The sequence below is a fragment of the Chionomys nivalis genome, chromosome 1 (assembly GCF_950005125.1).
Source record: "Chionomys nivalis chromosome 1, mChiNiv1.1, whole genome shotgun sequence".
NCBI lineage: Eukaryota > Metazoa > Chordata > Mammalia > Rodentia > Cricetidae > Chionomys > Chionomys nivalis.
This window is the reverse complement of record NC_080086.1, coordinates 140,488,361-140,510,655: the sequence shown is the minus strand read 5'-3', so window position 1 is coordinate 140,510,655 and position 22,295 is coordinate 140,488,361. Positions and strand designations below refer to the sequence as shown.

The following is a 22,295-nucleotide window of genomic DNA, read 5'->3' as shown; positions in this document are numbered from 1 at the left end:
GATATTATACTAGATAAATATATTTATCTAAACTAAAAGTGACTAGGAATATCTATCAGTAGTATAAAAAAGATAACATCAAAGACATCCTTTTGAGAATTATAAAAATATAGTTAAGTAAGATGGAGATAGAGCGATTACATATTTAGATACAGAAGGCAATATCCCAGACCTCTGTTCATCTTTCCTTTAAGTTTCTTTTTATTGAACAATAGATTAGTTTAAATCATGGTTGAAAGACAGACTATTCCACAGCTATAGATTTTCTGATTGCCTTTCTAGACAAAACATTCAGGCAAGAAAAATATTCAAAGAGCATCAAGTAAAAAAGTTTTGAAAGGGAGTCATTTGCTAAAATGAGATTCAGGGAACTCCCAAGAATTGGGGGTATCTGAAGGTTTATGAGATAACAAAGCCACTGACTGCCACCCTTATGACTGCAAGACCAGCAGAAGCTGTAAAAGGCCTTTGAAGAGAGCCCCACATGAGTTCTTTTCATGAATGCACAGCATTTTCCAGAGGCACCCTAGAGGAGGATCAATGCACACGCAGACTAGTCTCTTCCTCCTGTGCATCAAGCTCTACTCCTGTGGGCATCTCCTCCTAACTGAACACCAGGTAAAGGCAGGTGCACAAACCAGGACAAAAACGACAGGAGTGGATGGTGACATGGGCAGAGAAGGGAGAGTAGAGAATGACTAAGGCAGAGCTGCCCTCTTTAGGAAGCTCTCTGTCCCCAACTCCACCATGAGTTCATAGCTGACCTTTAGAATGCAGCTAGAGAAGAGATCATAAACTTGATATTATTTCTTTATTCATTTATGTGGTGCTGGGAGTCAAACTCAGGGCTCCTGCATGCCAGGGAAGCTACAGAATCATAGCCTTCAAGTTCTTTAGCATTGTGACTAATTTTTCTCTCCTTTCTATCTTGGATTTTTGCATTTGGTGGACTGGAATGTGAAGTAAAACAAAATAATTCTTCTTATTGTTTGAACAATGACTAATAACTTCCCAACCAACTACTTAATATGAACAACAATATCTCCCAGTTTGCTTCACAAAAATAAAATGTGGACTGTTTACCAGTGGAATTATAGTAGATGAGTCAATATAGAAATCAAAATTATGACTAATGGTATCATATAAGATAATAGGAAATTTAAATTTTCATAGTATCAAGTTAGTTGGAATTTCAGTTCACTACTCATTTAGTCCTGGGAACTTCTATTCCTCTGTTTTGAGATATGTGATAAACCAGATCTAAATTAAAATTTATCATTACATCACATTCCTCCAGGACAATGAATCAGACTTACTTCTCAAAATTGGACCTGGCCTCTTTGTTTTTATCTCAGAATGGTTAATGAAAACTTGTCCATATAGACAAAGAAGGTACTGTTTGAAGAATAAATTCATTTACTGTTCTATTTTCAGAATATTTAACTAGACTAAAATTCCAACTATTTTTTATTTCAAAGTCCTGAGTAGCCAACTGTTCCTGGATTATTCCATTCCATTGAGGCCTCTTGACCTCCCTCTGGGCAGAGGCATACCTTGTGGGGGAAGGGAGGGCACTGGCAGAGGTCACTGGGTCACTCCTTGGCATGAATTACTTTGAAGAGTCCTTTTTAAACAGTTTTCAAGGAGTGTTGACATGACACTTTGTTTTTTTAAGGAAAACAACATGAAAAGGTGTTCGAGAAAGCAGCCTACACTAAGTAATAGAAGGAACCATTTGTAGCCTCAATGAAGAAAGCTTTTCTTTCTCAGTCAGTTCTCAGCAAACTCTTGCCTCAGATGATGGAAGATATGCAGAGCTGGGCTAGTTGTGTTTTAAAGTAGACATTTTATGATTTGAGGAATCTATAGACTTCCAGGTTGGCATATGACGTGATAGTTCCTATAAGTGAAAGTTCAGGAGGCAGAGAACCCACAGTCTCTGACAAAGAAATGTCCAAGGTCTGCCAAAAAAGAACCGCCTCTGTGTGAGGAGGGGCAAGCCAGCATCCAGAGGCTTCCAGCTCTATCATCACCATGCATGTAAAAGTGGCTGTCCTCGAAAGAGAAAATACTAAGAGTAAGAGCAACCGTGTCCAGAATTGTAGAACACACCCTAGAAAGCTGAATAGCTGAAAGAAAATTATTGATAGGACCCATCTAGCTGTGGAACAATGCTTTCAATTGTTTGATGTTCAATAACAATAATGGTATCTGAAATACATTTGAACCTTATAGTACCAATAATCAAAATTAATAGCATCCTATATGTCTCTGAATTAACAGAAGAAAAATGCAACCCAATGAATCTACTACTACAGTTGGCAAAAGAGTCAACACTGAAAAGGGATAATATAGCCCAATACGGAGTGCCAGACAGTGTGGAGAGTGTTTCACGTCTCCTTAATCTTCCATTAAGTCTCCAGGAAAGCTGCTTATGATGCAGCTCAAAAGCCGCATCATAAAAAAAGCAAGATGGTTCAGTGAAGACAGGCACTTGCAACCAAATCTGCTGAACTGAGTTGATCCCCAGAACCCACGTGGTGGAAAGCAAGGACTGATATCCTCTAGTCTGTGCTCATGCACTATGGCTCGTCCACCCCCACACTCAATAAATGATTGTAAGATAAATCAGTTCTACTTCAACATGAAGGTGTGGTCAATATTTAAATATACCAGTAGAATGACATAAGGAAGATTTGTGTTCTGCATCTTGTAGGTGAGTGAGAACTCAGAAAGGCTCAGCTGACTGAGACCACCGACTAAATTCCAACTCATCAGAAAACCGTCCTGAACTAAGAGGGAGGCTTATTTTCAGACAAAAGTGGAAACATTCAGGATGGGATGGCCATAGACATTGTACTGATTTTTCGGAACAAAAGGAGTTGGATTCTCATCCAATGCAACCTGCTTTTGCTCCGTCTTCCACAGTCACAAAAGTCCATTACATAAAATCAAAAGCGATAGGACCAGATGCACGTCAAAATAGCCATGACAGAAGGAGTAAATTCACCTGATAAAGAAAATGATTTAGAGCTCATTAAAATTTGATGTACACTTCAGATAAGAAAGCAAAAAAAAGTGAAGAACTAATTGAATGGGTAAAAATATATCAAAAATATGACAACCAATTCAAGTAAGAAGACAGTTAAACCCTGTACTTTTAAATATGTACAGAAATTTTTAAAATAAGAATAAACTTAAGATGAGAGGCACATGTACTATCTTCATTTGTAAAGAGAATGGGATTTAAAAAGTAAATATTTGCTGGGCAGTGGTAACACATACCTTTAATCTCACTATTCAGGAGACAGAGACAGATGGATCTTGGTGAGTTCAAGGGCAGCTTGGTCTACAGAGAGGGCTGCACAGGTCTAATTCAAAACAAATTAATTAAATGAATAAATATGTACTAGATGAACTTTAAACAGTAAACTTTAAATTTTTCTATTTTTAAATACTTTTCCATACAATATAGTTTGATCATATTCTTTACCTTCCTACCTTTCCCACATCTTCCCTCCCCTCCCCAAGCACCCAACTTCCTGATCTTTCTCTCTCTTAAAACAAAACAAAACAAAACAAGCAAACAAAAACCCCATTCAGGCAAAGAGCATGGAGTTCATTTTGTATTGGCCAAATACAGAGCATGAACTCTTCCCCGGGTGTAGCTGGTATGCTCACTGTCACACCGCTGAAGACAACTGACTCCCCTCTCCCAGTACCTGTCACTTGCAAGAGGTTTCTTAGTTAGAGCTGGGACTTTGTGCCTACTTCCCCCTCTCTGTGCTGGGATTTTGTCTGGCTCAAATTCGTGCAAGTCTTGTGCATGCTGTTAGAGTCTTCCTAAGTTTTGGGTTTAGAAAATGCTATGTCTTTGGAGTCATCCACCACTTCTGGCTCTTATTCCCGCTCTGTCTCATTTTTTTAAATATCCCTGAGCCTTGAGTGGTAGAGTTTGATGCAGATGGACCATTTAAAACTGAGCATTTTACAGTCTCACTCTCTGCTCATTGACCAGCTGTGGGTTTTAATTGCTGTGTAGTGCTAGAAGAAACTTCTCTGATAAGAGACAAGCAATGCACTTATCTATGGGCACAGCAGTGAGTCATAGGAGTTATTTTATTTCTATGTTCATTTAGCAGAACAATGGTTGGTTTTCTCCTGGCTCCTATGACTTATCTAGTCTCAAGTTCTTGACCTCCTAAACAATATCAGATGTAGGCTCCATCTCATGGAGTGCATCTGAAACTAATCTAAAAGTGGTTGCTTATTCTGCTAACATCTGTGCTACTATTGTAACTTACAGGGTTAGTAGTTGGGCTAAATAGTAAACTTTCAAAATGTCACTAGTTCATAACTCCACATAATTAATAATAAACTATTACAAGCAATACTTTAAGAATAATAGTTTAAGAAACTAAAAGTTGTCTTTCCTGGCTTCTGAAGCACATAAAAGAGAGAATTCTATTCTGAGAAAATCTAAGTCCTTACACATGCAGACACACATTTTAGGAATTGTTCATGATAAAAAATTGCAATATACTACCTGAAAAGAAGGAGGCTTTATTGTAAAGTAAGTGGGCGTTATTACTCTATAACACATACATGTGCACAGGGGCTCAGTGAAAACACACTGAGCTGCAGTACATAGAAATACTAGAATTATCTTCCCAAGCGATCAGATTACGTAAGACTTTTTCATCTTCTAAGGATTCTTCACCATTGTGAAATCTTCATTATTATAATAGTGAATTATTAATACTCGATGGTATCAAGTCAAATAACTTCATTTTAGAGAAATATTCTCCAGTGACTAAGAAATGTAACTATGCTCGGTAAAGAATGAAGGAGGAACTGCTGAATCGGGAGCAGTGAGAGAGAAAAGGAGGAGGAAAATCCTCAGCCTCAGGAGGCTGAAAGGCTTCAGTTGAGTGCATGGGCATGGATGCTCTCCTAGGCGCTGTAGAAATCCTCTTCATGGGAAACTGCTACCCCGAGCTGGCATGGGTGGTGGCACTAACTCATCTCAGCAAGGTTTTTCCAAACCTGTTCCAGGAACAGGGCCAGGGCAGACACGAGCTCACAAGAGCAGGCTCTTTGCTGACACTGTTGCAGTATCTCGGGCAATAAAAGAGCCCGGGGGACCCAATACACGTTTCTTAGGAATGAAAAGTTCCCCGGGAACATCTATGGCTCAGCCTCTATGCCCTGTTCTTTTCACCATATTAGCAAAGACTCACAGCAGGAATGTTTGGGAAAGCCAGAGATGACACAGATAGATTCCAGAATGTAAATCAAGCAATCAATGACAGAATGAACCTCTATCTCACAGGAGCCAAAACAAATCTCACAAGGATGCAAACTGAGTCATTCACTTAGGTTTCAAACCAAGGACAGATCTCAGAATAACCCAACACTGCGGACACATTTCTGACCGACCTGTGTGTGTGTGACACTGAATTATACAAAGAAGAGAACCACTCTTCTTAGTTCCAGGCCATCTAGACAACATCTCAGTTCTGGAAGCTAGATTTGGGGACTTGGTATTTTATAAATTGTGATAAGCGTTTATTCAAAAATACAAGTTACCTGGAAACCCTGTCCTGTGAGGTGGACCAGGGCTGAAGAGAAACACTTCTAAAGCCTATGCGCCATCTTCAGAGAAGCCGCTCACATGGTCTGTGTGGTCAGACTACTGCAGAAGCATTTTCTAATGCTGTATGGTTTCTGTCACACACGAGTAATCCCCTATCAGCAGACTGTGTAAACTAGATGGATGGTAGCTGGAAGGAAGGCTCTGGGACAGTCTCAACCTTCCTGATGCTGAGACCCTTTGATACAGTTCCTCACGTGGAGACCCATGTTGTAGGAGCGGTGGGCTGTGTTCCCGCCTGGCTCCCACATGGCTAGCTTTACCTGAAATAATTACACGGAAACTGTATTCTTTTAAACGCTGTGTGGCCCATTATCAGACCCGCCTCCATAAAATACTCTCATTGCTATTTCATAACTGCAATTTTGCTACTGTTATGACTTATAATAGAAATACCTGTATTTTCTGATGGCCTTAGGCAACCCCCGTGAAAGGGTTGTTGAGACCCACAGGTTGAGAACCGCTGCTCTAGACACTATTGCAACATTTAATGGTAGGTAACTCTGTTTTTATTTCTTACATGGGGACCTGAAGCCAGCCCCACGAAGGTGTTCTGAAGCATTTGAAATAAAATATGTGAGCTTCCTTTGTGAGGGCCCCTGAAGTCCAAACCCTCCTCACTGCTTCCTATTGGGCAAAGCAGCCATGGCTCATCTCTGGCTTCCTGCCCCCTCCTGAGGCCATCTGCTCTTGTCTCATCTGTAAGTCTACACCAGTTCTAAGACTTGCGGCTCAACCTGAGCTGAGTGTTGAACTGTCACAGAATTTTCTACTCTGAGACAATGAATGAGCTAGACACTTAGCAATTAAATAAGTAATGTAGAATCCTCTGATGTGAATGATTAGCCCCAAAGTCGAAGGTTAAAAAATGTTTCTTATTCTGTATTTCTCCATACTTCCTGCCTCTGCATAGTCCTTTCTTTTAACCTCCTTCCAATTTACAATTAATCTACAAATCTTTTTGTTTCCTGAGATGCTCTGAACTCAGACTATTTTCAGTGCAACTCAGGCGCTTATGCTATTGACACCATCCAGAAAGGCGGTTCCTTTAGTAAGAGGGCCTTGGTAGAGACCTGGCACCTCCATGATTAGTGTAATGCTGCCATCTGGTGGTCATTTCTACAAAGTGTCTGAAGCGTTTTTCTCCCTGGCAGAGCGGTGTTAACACAGTACAGCAGTCCCAACTGAAAATGTAAAATCTAAATCCCAAAAGACAATTGTGCACTGCAGACGTTGACTTCTAATGAACATTAACACTAGCCACAACAGTCATGAATAGTGTAAGCAGTTATACCAATAAAGACTGAATGATGGTTAATGATGCTTTTTGGAAGGAACTTCCCTGTAGTTAGACAAGATATTTATATATTCACGGTTTCACACACAGATTATGGGGTATTAACCTTCTAACAGCATAGCACCTCCTACATAGGATAATTGAACCCAAGAGCTGGTAGATCTGGCTATAAATCTTCCGGATGAGTCAGCTGGGTGTTCTAATGGGATGTCAGTAAAATATATTGAGAATTGAGCCTCTTTAAGTCATGGGATAGATGGAGTTGAGAAACCAGCAATTGCTGAGGGCAAGAAGAAACCAGCAGAGAGTTTTGGTGGCGAAAGATCTCATTTATCTAATTGGTTTAGAACAAAGAACAGTGAGAATGAAAGCTTTGGTGATAAGCCCTTGTTAGAAGAAGAAAAAGAAAAAAACTTTATGGAACAAGGAAGAAAAACAGGGCCTCCACTTATAAGGTTGGGCCAGAGCTGTGGCTCCTTGGAATTAAGTGCCCACAGAAGGTCCCTGGCAGTAGGCATCTATTCCAGTTCTCCTAGACATGATGCCACAGGCTTCAGGGACTGGATGGGATGGCCAGCTGTGCTAGTACAGCTTCCATTAGTCTTCAAAAGCCATGTTCCTGTTCCAGAAGTCAAGCTCTCCCACATGTGAGTTAACTTGAGGGTGTGGCAGTGATAAATGAGCTTCATTTGTATTTGTCTGTTTTCTTAATAATCTATCATAGCCATCCTCAGCTAGGCGATTTCTCATCCTTTATCTTTTTTAACTCCCACAGCCCTAAGGGAATGTTTAAAATGGGAAAATCCAGCACCTAGCTGTTCATAGTCACCAAAACCCCTTTGTAAGGCTCAAAGATCTTCATCGCCTAAAGAAACTAACCCATCTGAAAACTGGCCCACATTTTTCAGGATGCACACATATGACTTCTAAAGCAAACACAAAATTAAAATTCTCTCTTTCTGAGAGAATCATGCACGGAAGTGAAATCTCAGTATGACCCTTTGCTGAGTTTAATTAAATTCCTGAGATTTCACTTAAGTGAGACTTAACAATTGTGTGGTTTACATGGGTAAAGTTAGTGGAAGGCAATTTTTTAATAACACAAATATTTACCCGCTAGAACAAATAACTCCTGCGATGTAGAGAGATTTAGTGCTTTTGTCTGTTTACAGTGAGTCCCCTGCACCCAGAAGAGCTTCGTTTACCTGCAAACCTTGCATTGAAACTATTAGAAATATGCTGTATATCCTGAATGCATAGACTTTTCCCTTTGCTATCCCTTACACTACACAGTACATCAACTTTGATATTCTATTTAAATTATATTAGGCATTGTAGTATCTAAGACAAGGCAAGGGAGGATGTGTGTATGTCACATGCGAGCATTGTTGCATTTTGAGTAGAGATTTGAGTATCTAGAGTTTGGTTATTCTGGGGGGTGGAGTTCCTTTTCCAAGGAACCAATCAGCTGCAGATCTCAGGGACCAAAGTATTTCCATTTGTAACAGGTTGTTGGAAACAAACCGGACATCAACAGATTTTGGTTTAGTGGCAAATATTTTGCTTCCTCTGAGCATGGCAAGGATAATAGCGACCATTAGCCATTAAACATCACATCTTTTGAGCTCCTGCTCCAGAAAAAGAATCTTTTTTTTTGTTTTTTTCAGCAAGCATTTTATTTTATTTTATTGTTTATTGTTTATTTATTTATTAAAGATTTCTGCCTTCTCCCCGCCACCACCTCCCATTTCCATCTCCCTCCCCCATCAAGTCCCCCTCCCTCATCATCCCCAAGAGTAATCCGGGTTCCCTGCCCTGTGGGAAGTCCAAGGACCACCCACCTCCATCCAGGTCTAGTAAGGTGAGCATCCAAACTGCCTAGGCTCCCACAAAGCCAGTACGTGCAGTAGGATCAAAAACCCATTGCCATTGTTCTTGAGTTCTCAGTAGTCCTCATTGTCCATTATGTTCAGCGAGTCCGGTTTTATCCCATGCATTTAGGCGATGGAAGGAGACAGAGACAAAGACCCGCATTGGAGCACCGGACTGAAATCTCAAGGTCCAAATCAAGAGCAGCAGACAGAGCACGAGCAAGGAACTCAGGACCGCGAGGGGTGCACCCACACACTGAGACAATGGGGATGTTCTATCAGGAACTCACCAAGGCCAGCTGGCCTGGGTCTGAAAAAGCATGGGATAAAACCGGACTTGCTGAACAGAAAAAGAATCTTGTAGGCGTTCTCTGGGAAAGAGAATAACAATGGTGTGCTGGGAGTCTTTCACAGACATGGCTCAAACCCTTCACCCAACCAAATGGCTCCACGTCCTGTCTTGCTTACCCTCCCCCAAGGCTTGAGACCGCTTACCAAGGACGTATTGTTCTTAATGCTATCGTCAGGGATGAGGAAGGAGAATGTGGAAGTTAGTCCTGTTTACTGAATGTCCGCTGTCAGGAGCTCCCAGGCTGAGCAGAAACCACAGGCTGACAGGTGCCCTAAAGCACATAGGGTATCTTGGAATAGGAAGTTCATGTAGAAAGTGCTCAAGAACGGTCTGTCACTCCCCTCCTGAGTAGACAGGCTTTAGGTAAAGTAGTCAGGACAATGTGCAAAAGAATACTAGAAAACCTACACCAAGCTTTTGGAATGATACACTAAAATAATTATCTACTTCTCGCATAAATTACAAAATAGTTTATTTTTTTCCTAACTTCAAAAGGACTTGACGAAGTTTCTTGAAATAACATTTTTATTTATTCTTTGAAAATTCCATACATTTATACAATGTATTTTGATCCCATTCATTTGCCACTACCTCCCTTCAATGCTCCCCAGTCCCTACCCTCATCTCCTTCTTTGCAGGTAACTACTGCTGCGCTGGATGTGTGCAGCAATGACGGATGTCAGGTCTAAAAACTATCATTTCACAGATCTCCTCCCCATCTTACCAGCTCTTCCATTCTTTCTGTTCCTTCTATTGTGGTGTTCCTTGAGCCTTTGATACTGTGGGAGTGGGGTACAGGGAGAGGTTAATTCAGATGATTCATCCACAGCTGAACACTGGTACTGTATTGTATTGTACTGTACCTTTACTTGGCACTTTGACCAATTATGTGTCTCTGCATCCGCTGTTACCCAAGAAAAGACAAACCTGCAGGAAGAAACATAAATATTAGAAAACGATTTGACAACATCGTCATTTAGCCAAACGATGCTCACAAGTCTCCCCTCTAGGACCCTTAGTCATAGATTTTTTGATCTGGTGTACAGTATCAGGCATGAAATCCTTCCTGTGGGGTGGGGCTCAGATCCAATCAGAAAGATAGCGTTTAGCCATCCAACTATCACGCCACTACTGCTCCAATGGGCACATCTACCCAGGCAGGTCAATATCAAAGCATGTGGGATCCACATCTGGATAAGATCCAGATGTTTCTTCTCTCTCAGCAAGCTGCATTGCACCTTCTCGCTCTATGTCAGCTACCCATCAGAGAGAGTTTCCTGGTCAGTACTGGTTGATTCCTGTATGTCCTACATTCAAAGCGAGTGGTATCTTTAGGGATAGGGACTTACCATCTAGTTGTGGTGAGCAACCAAGAACAGTAGTAGTATCCTGCATTGATTGAGCTAACTCTGGGACCTCTAGCTAATAACTCATCTAGAAAGCTATCCCATGCCCAGCACTGAGATTTTCATTTAAGAACCAATGTCTTCTGGGAGCAGCATTTTCCACCCATGGAGGCACTTGTGTTCAAACTCCTTTTCTTTAGGTTACATTTTTAAATTAGCTTGAAAACCAGTGGATGCTCATTAGGTTTCTTCATCTTACCCTCGGTTAACTCATCCCCCTTCCTACTCCCAGTCTCCCTATCTCCACTAAAACCCTTAACCCTGAAAATCATCCCAGTTTTCTTGCATGTTGGCTGTGTCCAGCCGACGAGTTTTAATACTAGTTGAGTTTGATTATAAGAAGATCAAGTCTTAAATATATTACACAAATTAAGTATTATAAACTGAATTTCCCATAATAAATGATAAATATTAATTATTTTCAACCATGGTCAGTAAGCAAATGTTCTATTACTGGGGTTAATGTTTCATAAAAATTGAATGTTATACTTAAAAGCATTTACTTGACAAATTCCTTCCAAATAATCTGCTTCATGTTATAATAGTTCATATTTTCATAGATTCATAAGGTTTTTTTATCCCGCACTATATTATTATCAGTTTTGTTTACACAGTCAATTCCCCCTCACACACAGCTGGGGATCAAACTCAGGCATTTAACAATGTTAGGCAACTACTTAGCCACTGGGTTTGCCCCGTTTTTCAATTATCTTTTAAAGGGAGTTCAACTGTTTTTGAATAGTTGATGCTTCCTTTCAGGCTCTTTACTGTCTGACCTCAAAAGGAGTTATTCATCTTTATTTTCCTTGGATTATGTGGAAAGCCAATTCTCCTTCTGTTTTCATCTTTTTTCATGGTGTATGTGATGTGGGGTTGATTTGAAGACTTTCTCTCTTCATTGCTAGTGCTGGGTCATTTGTTTCTGAGGTACCTTGCTGCAGTTTTCTTCATAGTCTGTGTGCTAGGGATTTCTTTTTGTCAAACATGTTAAGTGGTCTCCATGCTCTTTGGAGTTTTCCAGTTGTTAGCATACCCAGTTCACTGATTTAGTTTCACCCTTTAAAATCTTATTTTCCATATTCGATTTGGAATCCTCTCCCTAATTATGTCTTTTTTTTCATTAATTTTTTATTGCAGTCTTTAAGTTGCTTTTATTCTTATCAATTTATAAACTATCCTAAAAATTTAATTTTGATCTTCAATTTGATTCAGGTTTTTAAACACACACACACACACACACAATGCACATGCATATGTACACCATCAATATCTGCACTCAAAACATTTCACCATACTCCTAGATTTTTGGCCATATGGCATATAGTCATAAGTGTCTGATCATTGTAACACCATCATCAATTCTTGATTGGTTTCCATTTGTTGGGTTTCCCCCTCCCTGTTTGGGTCATATTCACCTGCTTCTTTTATAGTTAATTATATTTCTTCAGTGACAATTTCCTTTATGTATATAATGCATTTTGATTGCTCTCCCTGCCAGCTCTTATCTCCCCCTCCATCATCTTACCCACAAATAGTTCCCACATATTCCTACCTTTTTGTTGTTGCATTGTGTGAGTCATTATGTTTCATAAGGGCCATCTGTGTGAGCTTAAGTTTGAAACTGTGCACTGAAGGAGTAAGCAAACATTTCACATGTCTGGTGTCTTGTAGGAGATGCTAAGCAGTGTAGATTTAATTTTGCATGTGGTAAGTATTGCTGCTTTCCAAAAAACTATTCTTAAGCTTCTCCTGGGGCAGAGTTGAGTTATCAGGAAACACTCTGATGCATTTGAGACTTATTTTTAAGACAATATGAGGAACCACAGCAATGTTTATTCTCACATGGGAGCTCCTTATTCCTCACATGGGAGTCAGGACCTTCACTCTGCTATGTGAATTAATGAAGTTTTCTAATATGGCAGGTGGGAATCATGCCCTATTCTTGGGTGGATGTTGAGCCCCATTTCCTTCAGTGCCTTCAGATAGGTCCTCCCCTATGCTGGAGCATAGCTCCAGGGGGACCCTAGAACATTTCCTTCACAGGACTTTTCTTTTCTCTCATCATGCCTAGCAAACTCTAGATGGCTCGGTCTTGCTGGAGTCTTAATTCTGCTTCCTTCATTAGAGGTGTCTTCCAAGCCTCTCTAAGAGTTCCTGTTCCTGTACCGAGGCCTGTAAAGTAGAGGCAGAGATCTGGGTGACCATGGAGCTCACACCACTGAGTCTGCTTAGTTTTTGCTCTCATGAGTTGTCTGCTGTCCTAAAACATAACAAGAACCATTTTTCAAGTGCTTTGTCCAGTATCTGATTGTTTCAGAGGTAGAAAAATTCAAGATCATCCCTGACTTGGCTACACAGTGAATTTGAGGCCAGCCTGCAATGTGAGACATTGCCTCAAAACAAAATGCCATAGTTTAATCTTTAGTATACTGACTAGCTACCAGGCACATGTTCTTTCAACCCCAACACAGCACAGCACAGCACAACACAACACAACACAGCACAGCACAACACAACAAAACATAACACAACACAACACAGCCTAACACAACACAGCATACCACAGCACAACATAGCACACCACAACATAACATAGCACAACACAATAAAACATAGCACAACACAACACAGCCCAACATAACACAGTACACCACAATACAACATAGCACAAAACAGCCCAATATAACACAACATAGCATGTGCATACGATGCCTGAAAATCTTATCCTGTCCACACACCAATGTTCTTTCTCTGCCCTGTCCAGTATTTTATGGTAACAAAAGCCACAGTCTACATGTGGTGGTGGGTGTTTAGTCTGAGAATTAGAGTCCAGCAAAAGTTAGAAGAGGGGTCATACCTAAAATTTAGTCGAAGGAAAAGGAATATATACGGGCACACATATTACATAGGAATGCGTTGTAGTTTTATTAATGTGACATTAGGGACATATGTACTTGGATTTTTTTTTTTGTCTTTTGTAAAGATTCAGCTCACAGTCAATTGAATTACATTTTAAGAAGTAAGTTCTTCCACTGGTTCATGCCTCACTTTTGTACTGGTAATCTATAGATGCAGTTTTACACAAGCTTTTTGACACTTGAGAAAAAATGTTCTTGGAAGTCCCCTATTGAGTCCTTCATGATCAGACCACAGAGGATCTCTGAAGTGCCAGGAATAGAGAGGGCTCGTTCTTGGTCTGATGGACAGCATGTTTTCACTTGTCTAAGCTCCCTGACTCTTTCTTCCCAAAGGCTCCCGAGTGGACAGAACAAACAGCTGTCAGTCAGACAGCAGCGGATTTTTGGAGGAGCTGCCAGAGCCCCATCCCTTCCAGGTAGGAGCGGCTAGTGTGGGACACTGAGTGCTTATTGTATATGTTTCATTCCTATCAACAACCCCCAGTCATATCTGCACTCCTGTAGGAACCTTGGAAGGATGAGTCTAAAGTGTTCATCACAAACAGAAAGTTTTTAAGTCCACACCATATATTACATACATATACATACATACATACATATTATATGGAGTGTGTGTATATCATATATGTGGAATACACACACACACCTCTGTAGCAGGAGGCTGCTTATTTGTTCCAGGCTGCTCAGCCCCAAAATAATCACACAGAAACCATACTATTTGCAATACTGTTTGACCAATAGCTTAAGCATCTTTCTGGCTAACTCATATCTTAAATTAACCTATCTCCATTAATCTGTGTATCGAGGCTCTGGCTTACCAGGTAAAGTTCCAGCATCTGTCTCCAGCATGGTTGCATGGCTTCTCACTGACTCTGCCCTCTTTCTCCCAGCATTCAGCCTAGCTTTTCCCACCTAGTTCTGTTCTGCCCTGCCATAGGCTCAAGGCAGTTCTTTATTAATCAATGGTAATCACAGCATACAGAGGGGAATCCTACATCACACACACACATACACACATACACACATACACACACACACACACACACACACACATATATATACTCCCTCAGTGGACAGAGAATGATAAAATCGCAGTAGGCCAGGTGCCAGGATTCTCCCCTTTCTTATCCTTTCTATTTTGTTTTGACTTTTCTAAATTATGAGCTGAGCATCACAGGGAAGGGGTGGCAAGTGAAGTAGTAATCTAATATGATTTCAAGATGATAGCCTGTGCTCATGACTTCTGTATCACTGGTAATGGTGCATATAATGTTCCCATTTCGGTTTCTCCTGCAGGTATCTTCCTTGCCAGGAAACCATAGTCCCACTGAGTGTAAAGGTAGCAAACCACGGGATCAGAGTCATGGGCCACCATCATGTCATGAGTGTCAGCAAGAGTCCAGTGACTCTAAATTCAAGAGCATGGTGAGCTCATCTTTTTCAAGTCATGATGGGAGTATCTTGGAAAGAAAGGTCTCAGCATCTGTGGAGGAGGAAGAGCTTCAACTTGAGGCCATGGAAGGGCAACCAGAGATAGTTAACCCAGACATGACCCTCACCAAGACCATGATGGTGGGAGACTACCAGGAGAGTCTTGTTGGAACTGTAGTCACTTCTACATGTGACAACACAATGGGGATCATGGTGAATCCTGTCACAGAAAAGGAAGATAGGTATCTGAGGCATAAGGATACTGGGAAATTGCTGATTCAAGGATATCACTTTGAATCACCAAGGTCATCTGGGATGGATCAGACTCCAGACAATTTATATAATGTGGACTCTGAGATCCCAGGAACAGAGGACAGCAGCAAGGTCTGCCCTGACAGCAAGCATAGTTCAGTGGTGCAAGAGAGGCTAACGCAGCCCTCTCAGCAGCACAGAGGAGCCATGTCCTGGAGCGGTGACCTTGTTCGAAACTCTGAGACGTCAATTCCCCACCTTGATAAGCCACCTGGAGGTGCTCCCACTGACTCAAATGCTGCCAGCTCTTGGTCTGTGACAACCCAGATGTCCTACAATCTGGTGTCAGCTGCTCATAGTGTTTCAGATTTGAGGACCTGCTACAAAGGAACAGCTTTGGAACACAGTCCCCGCGACCCTGTTAATACCATAGACCCGAGACTGCAGACAAAAGCAAAGCAGGTCAACGATGTCGCTGTTCAGACTTGTGCATATGAATGCAAGTCAAGTCCCTCATATAAGGCCTTAAATCGTAGACACTGGCCCCTCACCAAATCCATCTCTTTGGACACAGGTTTTTCTAGCACCTCCCCCACAGACCTCTGCCACATCATACCTGCCCACTGTTGTGTCTACTGTCATCACTGTCCCAACTGCCAGGGGAGAAGGCAAAGCCCTGGCCCAGAACCCTCTCTTTGCAGGCATTTCCTGTACTCACATGCAGAAGATCCTGAATCCCAGTTCATGAAGACACTGAAGATACTTCAGGACACTACTGTGAGGGACTTGTGTTCTGTAAGTGTTTCCTCTACAAAGGCGGGAAGGTAGATCCACCAACCAGGCCACTAACACTACAGAGATGGTATTCATCTTTCTTAGTGGCAGAGAAAACTTAGGCATACCTCTTGTTTGCAAACGTGAGCCATGCTTTTTATACTCTATGAGATAAACTCATATGTTTAAGGCTATCACACAAACGAACCTGTCTCATCTCCAAATCAGTCTAGCTGAGACATTATATAGTCAGTGGGCTATATAATCTTGCCTGGAACATCTGGTGTCTCTAGAAATGTCATATAAAACTATAGGATGAATATTGTTGATGTAACTCAGTGGTAGAATGCTTGCTTAAGCTCCTGGGTTTAATTCCTGGTACCGTGAAATGAATACATGCATGTATATACATACCTGATTCATTCCATTGTCACAAAATTGTTTGGGGATGAAATAAAGGTTTGTAAAGCACTCAACATAATGAGAGATTCATCACAAAATTTAACACCAAGAAAGCTCAAGGTAATATTAGTTGATGGAGTTTGAGTCCAATCATTAATTTGTATTACTGCTTTGTTTTGATTGTATTACACGAACCTCTCATGTTGTGTAGAGTGACTTCTGGTCAACCTTTGGTAACTGGTTTAAATGTGAGTATTGTGGTTACTAAAAGCTGAGAGATGCCAATGTACTTATCCCTTGATTAACGAACTTATCTTTAATGAGTCCTTTTCATGCTCTTTTTCAGTATTTTTAAGGTGGGGATAATCTAGGAGTTCCAGTCTAACTTTCAAATAAAATATTGAGACTATCACATCTGAAATTCTACATACAAGAGGAAAGGACATTGATGATACAGGATTGAGGCTGTTCAGAGATATTACAGAAAAACTGTGAACTACTGAGTACTATTGTCCAGTGCTCGATAGTTCCTTTTAATTCCACAAAAATATACTAAAGGTCTTTTCTAAACGTGTAATTTATATTGTGTCATTTAATCTTCAATATCTCATATGCCATAAATATTTATTGGATTTCTTGTGTGTCACAAGCACTCTCTCTTTTGTAAACAATAACAAAGAAGCTAGAACTGGTAGTGTTTCAGCACCTTCCAACCACTAAGTGGTAAATCTCAACTCAAATTTTTAGAAAAAGATGTACCCAACCTTAAAATATCTAAATTTGTATATGAGTGATTATGTGAAAGATAGAGTAAATTATCATATGGACTTTTAACATAGAGAACTCTACATAAGCCTAACATAAACTGAGAAATGAATTTTCAGATTGCAAGACACCAGACATTTAGAATACTTAAAAATGAGCCAAGATTAAAGGTTGTACTAATCATAGAAACTTCATTTAGGCATTGTAATCAGCTCTGGGTATCTTACTCAGTGGAAGAAAAGGGCAAAGACTGATGCATGGCTGGGATCCTGGTGGTCAAAACAGCCAGCTTCAAATTCTGAAGAATGGGGCTGTGTATACAGCTCAGTGGTAGAATTTCCTGGTCCTTCAATCTTCAGTACCAAAACAAATAAAATAAAATCTAGAATAGAAAAATCACCACTGTCCTCATTTATTTAGGGGTTATAGGTACTTTAAGAAATTATTTTTCTACTGTGAATAATTTTCTACCCTAGCTCTACAGTAGATGACATTGTCAATCTTTGGAGACATCTTTACTTGTCACAGCTGAAAGAGAAACGAATGATACTGGCAACAAATGAGCAAAGATGAGAGACACTGTTGAGCGTGCTACTCTACATGCCCAGGACAGCCCCACATCATATAATTATTTAGTCTAAAATGTAAGTGTTGTCAAGATTGAAAACCACAGCTCTGGAGTCATAAGCGTTCACTTGACCATTCAGTTTCTGTGAAGTCATGTGAAAGTTAGCCAAAGAAGAGTATATATGAAATCCTGTATAAATTACTAGACCATAGAAACAAACATTCCAGTTTCCAAATGAAATCCTAGTTTAGGTATGGTGACACATTTCTATAATGCCATAACCCAGTAGATTAAGGCAGGAGGTTCATTATAAGTTCAAGGATAGTCTAATATACATAGCAAGCAGTTGGGACTACATAATGAGACCTCACCTCAAAGAAAAATTTTACAAAGAAGCATAAATTGAATAATATTCAGCCTTACATTTTATTTAAAATGACAAGAAAAATACAACCAAAATTATGGCCAAAAATTCAGAAGAGTCCTTCGAGACATATCCAATATAATTTGACAAGTATAATGCCATGGTAGGATACTAAATCTGTTTTCTGATTACATCACTCCCATCAATTAAAAACAATGTCTATAATTTCTTGGCAATGTTAAGAAGATAAATAATAAGCAGCTACCAGTAGACTGAGAAACTAGAAGATCAAATTTTGTTTGAGAATTGCTATCAAGCTGATGAGACCTGGAGAAAGTACTCAAGTGTAGGAACCCATAGTTGGTTCAAGGTTAAGGCTCCTGATTATGATAGGGACAGAGACTGAGCTTGGGCCAGTGCCAGGAGATTTCATAAATATTCATAAATATTTCATAAATATGGACCAGAGTCTCCCTCCCCAAATTCTGTCAGAAGGGGACCTTAGACATACATACTTCTAGCTGTGTGAAATAATTTGACATCCAGATACAGTCACTCATTTGGCACTCCAGCACAGAAAGGTTTTGTGACTCATTGTCATAATCATCATCCTCAGACTTGTATATAGGTGTCAATCTAGCAACAGTTGATCAAGTGTAAATTTTGCTACCCATACTTTCCTAGCCCTTGCCGCATAATACTGTATCCTTCCTCCTCCTAGAGTCTGGAGCTTGCTGCCTAGCCCATCTAGCTGAATAGGTGAGCTCTAGGTTTATTTAGAGAGTCTATCCCCCAAATAAGGCAAAGAATGATTGAGGAAGATACTTGATGTCAACCTCTGACACACACACATCTACACATACATGAACATAGACACACACATAACCCAACCAAAAAAAAAAAAGAATTTGTAATTATACAGAAAAAACACAAAGACACAAAAGTCATTGCTTTGGCTGAAATGAATGTTCTCCAGAGTTTTATTAGATGGCCATGTATTTTTCTTCCTTTAAATCTAAGGGATCAGAAACACTCATTCAATGGGAACAGTGAGCTCGTGCTCAGATACACTTCCATATGTTTGTCTATTTGCACACATACACACACACACACATGCTTGCACACACATGTAGGTAAGCATGGGGTTGCTTTCTCCCATGAGCAGCGTGCTGCTCGAGAAATGTGAAGAACGGTGAAGAAGATCAGTGCACGGGGCGACATGCGCTGTGAATGAGCCTGAGAATCACCCTGGCTGGGTCTGTGAAACCTGGAAAAGGTTCTGCAGGAAATGTGGCTTGAATGTGGGATACCTAGGGTTAAAAAATCTATTAGGACAGAAGTAACTAGAAACTAGGCCAGGGGTGAAGTGAAGATCCCAGATGGAGATGGATGCTATCGGTCAAATGGCAATAGGCATTCAACGTAGATGTTGAAAGTAAGAGAATTTTTGGTAAAATTTTGGTTTGAAAAAGTATCTCCTCTGTGAAGAATTTTGATGGGGATTGCATTGAATCTATAGATTGCTTTTGGTAGAATTGCCATTTTTACTATGTTGATCTTCCCAATCCAAGAGCAAGGGAGATCCTTCCATTTTCTGGTGTCCTCTTCAATTTCTTTCTTAAAAGACTTAAAGTTCTTGTCAAATAGAACTTTCACTTCCTTGGTCAGAGTTACCCCAAGATATTTTATGCTATTTGTGGCTATTGTGAAAGGTGATGCTTCTCTGATTTCCCTTTCTGCTTCCTTATCCTTAGTGTATAGGAAGGCAACTGATTTTTTGGAGTTGATCTTGTATCCTGCCACATTACTAAAGGTGTTTATCAGCTGTAGGAGTTCTTTGGTAGAGTTTTTGGGGTCGCTTATGTATACTATCATATCATCTGCAAATAACGAAAGCTTAACTTCTTCCTTTCCAATACGAATCCCCTTGATCCCCTTATGTTATCTTATTGCTATTGCTAGAACTTCAAGCACTATATTAAAGAGGTATGGAGAGAGTGGACATCCTTGTCGTGTTCCTGATTTTAGTGGTATGGCTTTGAGTTTTTCTCCATTTAATTTAATGTTAGCTGTTGGCTTGCTGTAAATAGCTTTTATTATATTTAGGTATGCCCCTTGTATCCCTAATCTCTCCAAGACCTTTATTACAAAGGGGTGTTGAATTTTGTCGAATGCTTTTTCAGCATCTAATGAAATGATCATACGGTTTTTTTCTTTTAGTTTATTTATATGGTGGATTACATTGATAGATTTGCGTATGTTGAACCAGCCCTGCATCTCTGGGATGAAGCCTACTTGATCATAATGGATAATTTTTCTAATGTGTTCTTGGATTCGGTTTGCCAGTATTTTATTGAGAATTTTTGCGTCGATATTCATGAGTGAGATAGACCTGTAATTCTCTTTCTTGGTTGGGTCTTTGTGTGGTTTTGGTATCAGGGTAACTGTAGCTTCATAAAAGGAATTTGGCAATGACTTCTCTGTTTCTATATTGTGAAATACATTAAGGAGTAAAGGTATTAGCTCTTCTTGGAAGTTCTGGTAGAATTCTGCATTGAAACCATCTGGAGTTTCCTTTCTTCTGATATTTATTTATTTAGTTGAGCTATTGCCAGTTCTGGGGCTAAACTGTGTATTTCTGAATTACCAGGAGATGGCAGCACTTTAGAATTTTCCAGGGCACTACAGTCTTAACATCACAAACCGGCTTTCAGGTCTCCTCAAATCCAAGCCCTGCAATTCATATTTTCCAATCACAAAGGGTTACCCCCAGACATTGAGCTGAACTTGAAGCCCAGTGTTAATGACATCAGTCTGCCTGAGCACTGTGCTGCCATGGTCTGGCCTTGCTGTCCCTTGAACTCTGAAAGCAGTTACCTGAATTTACTTGAAGCACTGAACCAGCTCCCTCCTGAGCGACAGGTGCCCCCTCATGCTGTCCTGTCACCCTTCATTCTATGAAGTGACTTGGTTAGATATTGGGAAAAGATCAACCATGTGACTTGAATTAAAAATCCAAATAGCATTTTGACTACAGACACAGCCATTACAGAGTTTGTGTCTAAACACTTACCTACCAAAGATGCTTGCATGGACTTTAAGATCATTTCACTTTTTATGAGCCATAATTTGGCAATATCTAAGCATTCTTGCCAACATCAGCATGTGTCAAAGACTTCCCTCAGCTGGCTTGGGTTCTCTCGTGAAAAAGCTAAATACATCAGTCAAAACAAATATATAAACTCAAAACAAAATGATGTAGAGTTTTCATATCAAAGTATCAGTCTTAGAATAGTATCCCCATTTTTCAAGAGTCTGGGTGAAATAATAATCACCAAATTGCCATGATCGTGGTCACGTGATTTTAAGGATAAAGATAAAAACCCATCTTGACTTTTCAGAAACTGAGGCAGATGTTGGTGGAGTTAATGACCCAGCAGTCAAATGCCTCCTCCTTTAATTCTTTCTCAAAAGCCCTTGACATCCTCCACAATCCCCTTCTTTGGCTATCAGAATTGGGAGGGAAGCTTAGGGGATGCAGTTTTTCAGTTAGACACAGTGCTACTTTAAAGCATTTGACTTGTGTTAAGAGGAAAGGGGAAAAGGAGGGTGAGCTGTATCCAAAAGCTTTGCTTACTGATCTGGAAGGGGGTCTGATAGAGACAGCAAGGGATCCACCAGTGTTAATAGCACTTAAAGTCAGATAGCAGCATCCCTGGGGCTCTGGGTCATAGGTGTACACAAAGAATAACCCAATATAGATTGCAAAACAAGAGGGAGGGCTGACAGGAGATCAGCAAATGAGCAGTGTCCCTCAGACAGACTGGGCTCAGTGACTCACAGATGCACAGGGGACAGCAAAAAAAGTCATGGAAATAGATGTAATTCAGTAACTCCTGACAATCAGGGAAAGAGATGGACTTCATTTTTATCTGTGCAGGAGCGGTGTGGGCATTTTAAGGAAAGAATGAGATAGAGGGGAGAGCAGAGACTCAGTGAATCAGTATAAAATGGTGAAAGGCCAGTGGGTATGAATGCCAGAAGGCCAGATATGGTTGTAAGCTGACTATATTTTACTCACTCTAGTTGAAACAGTAACCGCCAAACTGCCATGATCTTGGCCTTGTAACTATGAGAATAAAGATTTTTAAAAAGTCTTGAGCTTTCCAGAAATGAAGGCACAGGATGGTGGTTTCCATGACCTTTCATTTCAATTACATCTCCAAAGCCCTCACAATTCCA

At 40.3% G+C, this 22,295-nt stretch overlaps 1 protein-coding gene across 1 annotated transcript in view; it reads left to right on the top strand.

Moving 5' to 3' along the window:
* Itprid1 (ITPR interacting domain containing 1) overlaps positions 1 to 22,295 on the top strand; it is a 123,243-nt gene that overhangs the window by 90,810 nt on the left and 10,138 nt on the right. Inside the window, exons 11-12 of the mRNA XM_057788184.1 lie at positions 13,831 to 13,913; positions 14,794 to 15,975. Coding sequence (XP_057644167.1) covers positions 13,831 to 13,913; positions 14,794 to 15,975 — 1,265 coding nt within the window. The remainder of the gene's footprint in view (positions 1 to 13,830; positions 13,914 to 14,793; positions 15,976 to 22,295) is intronic.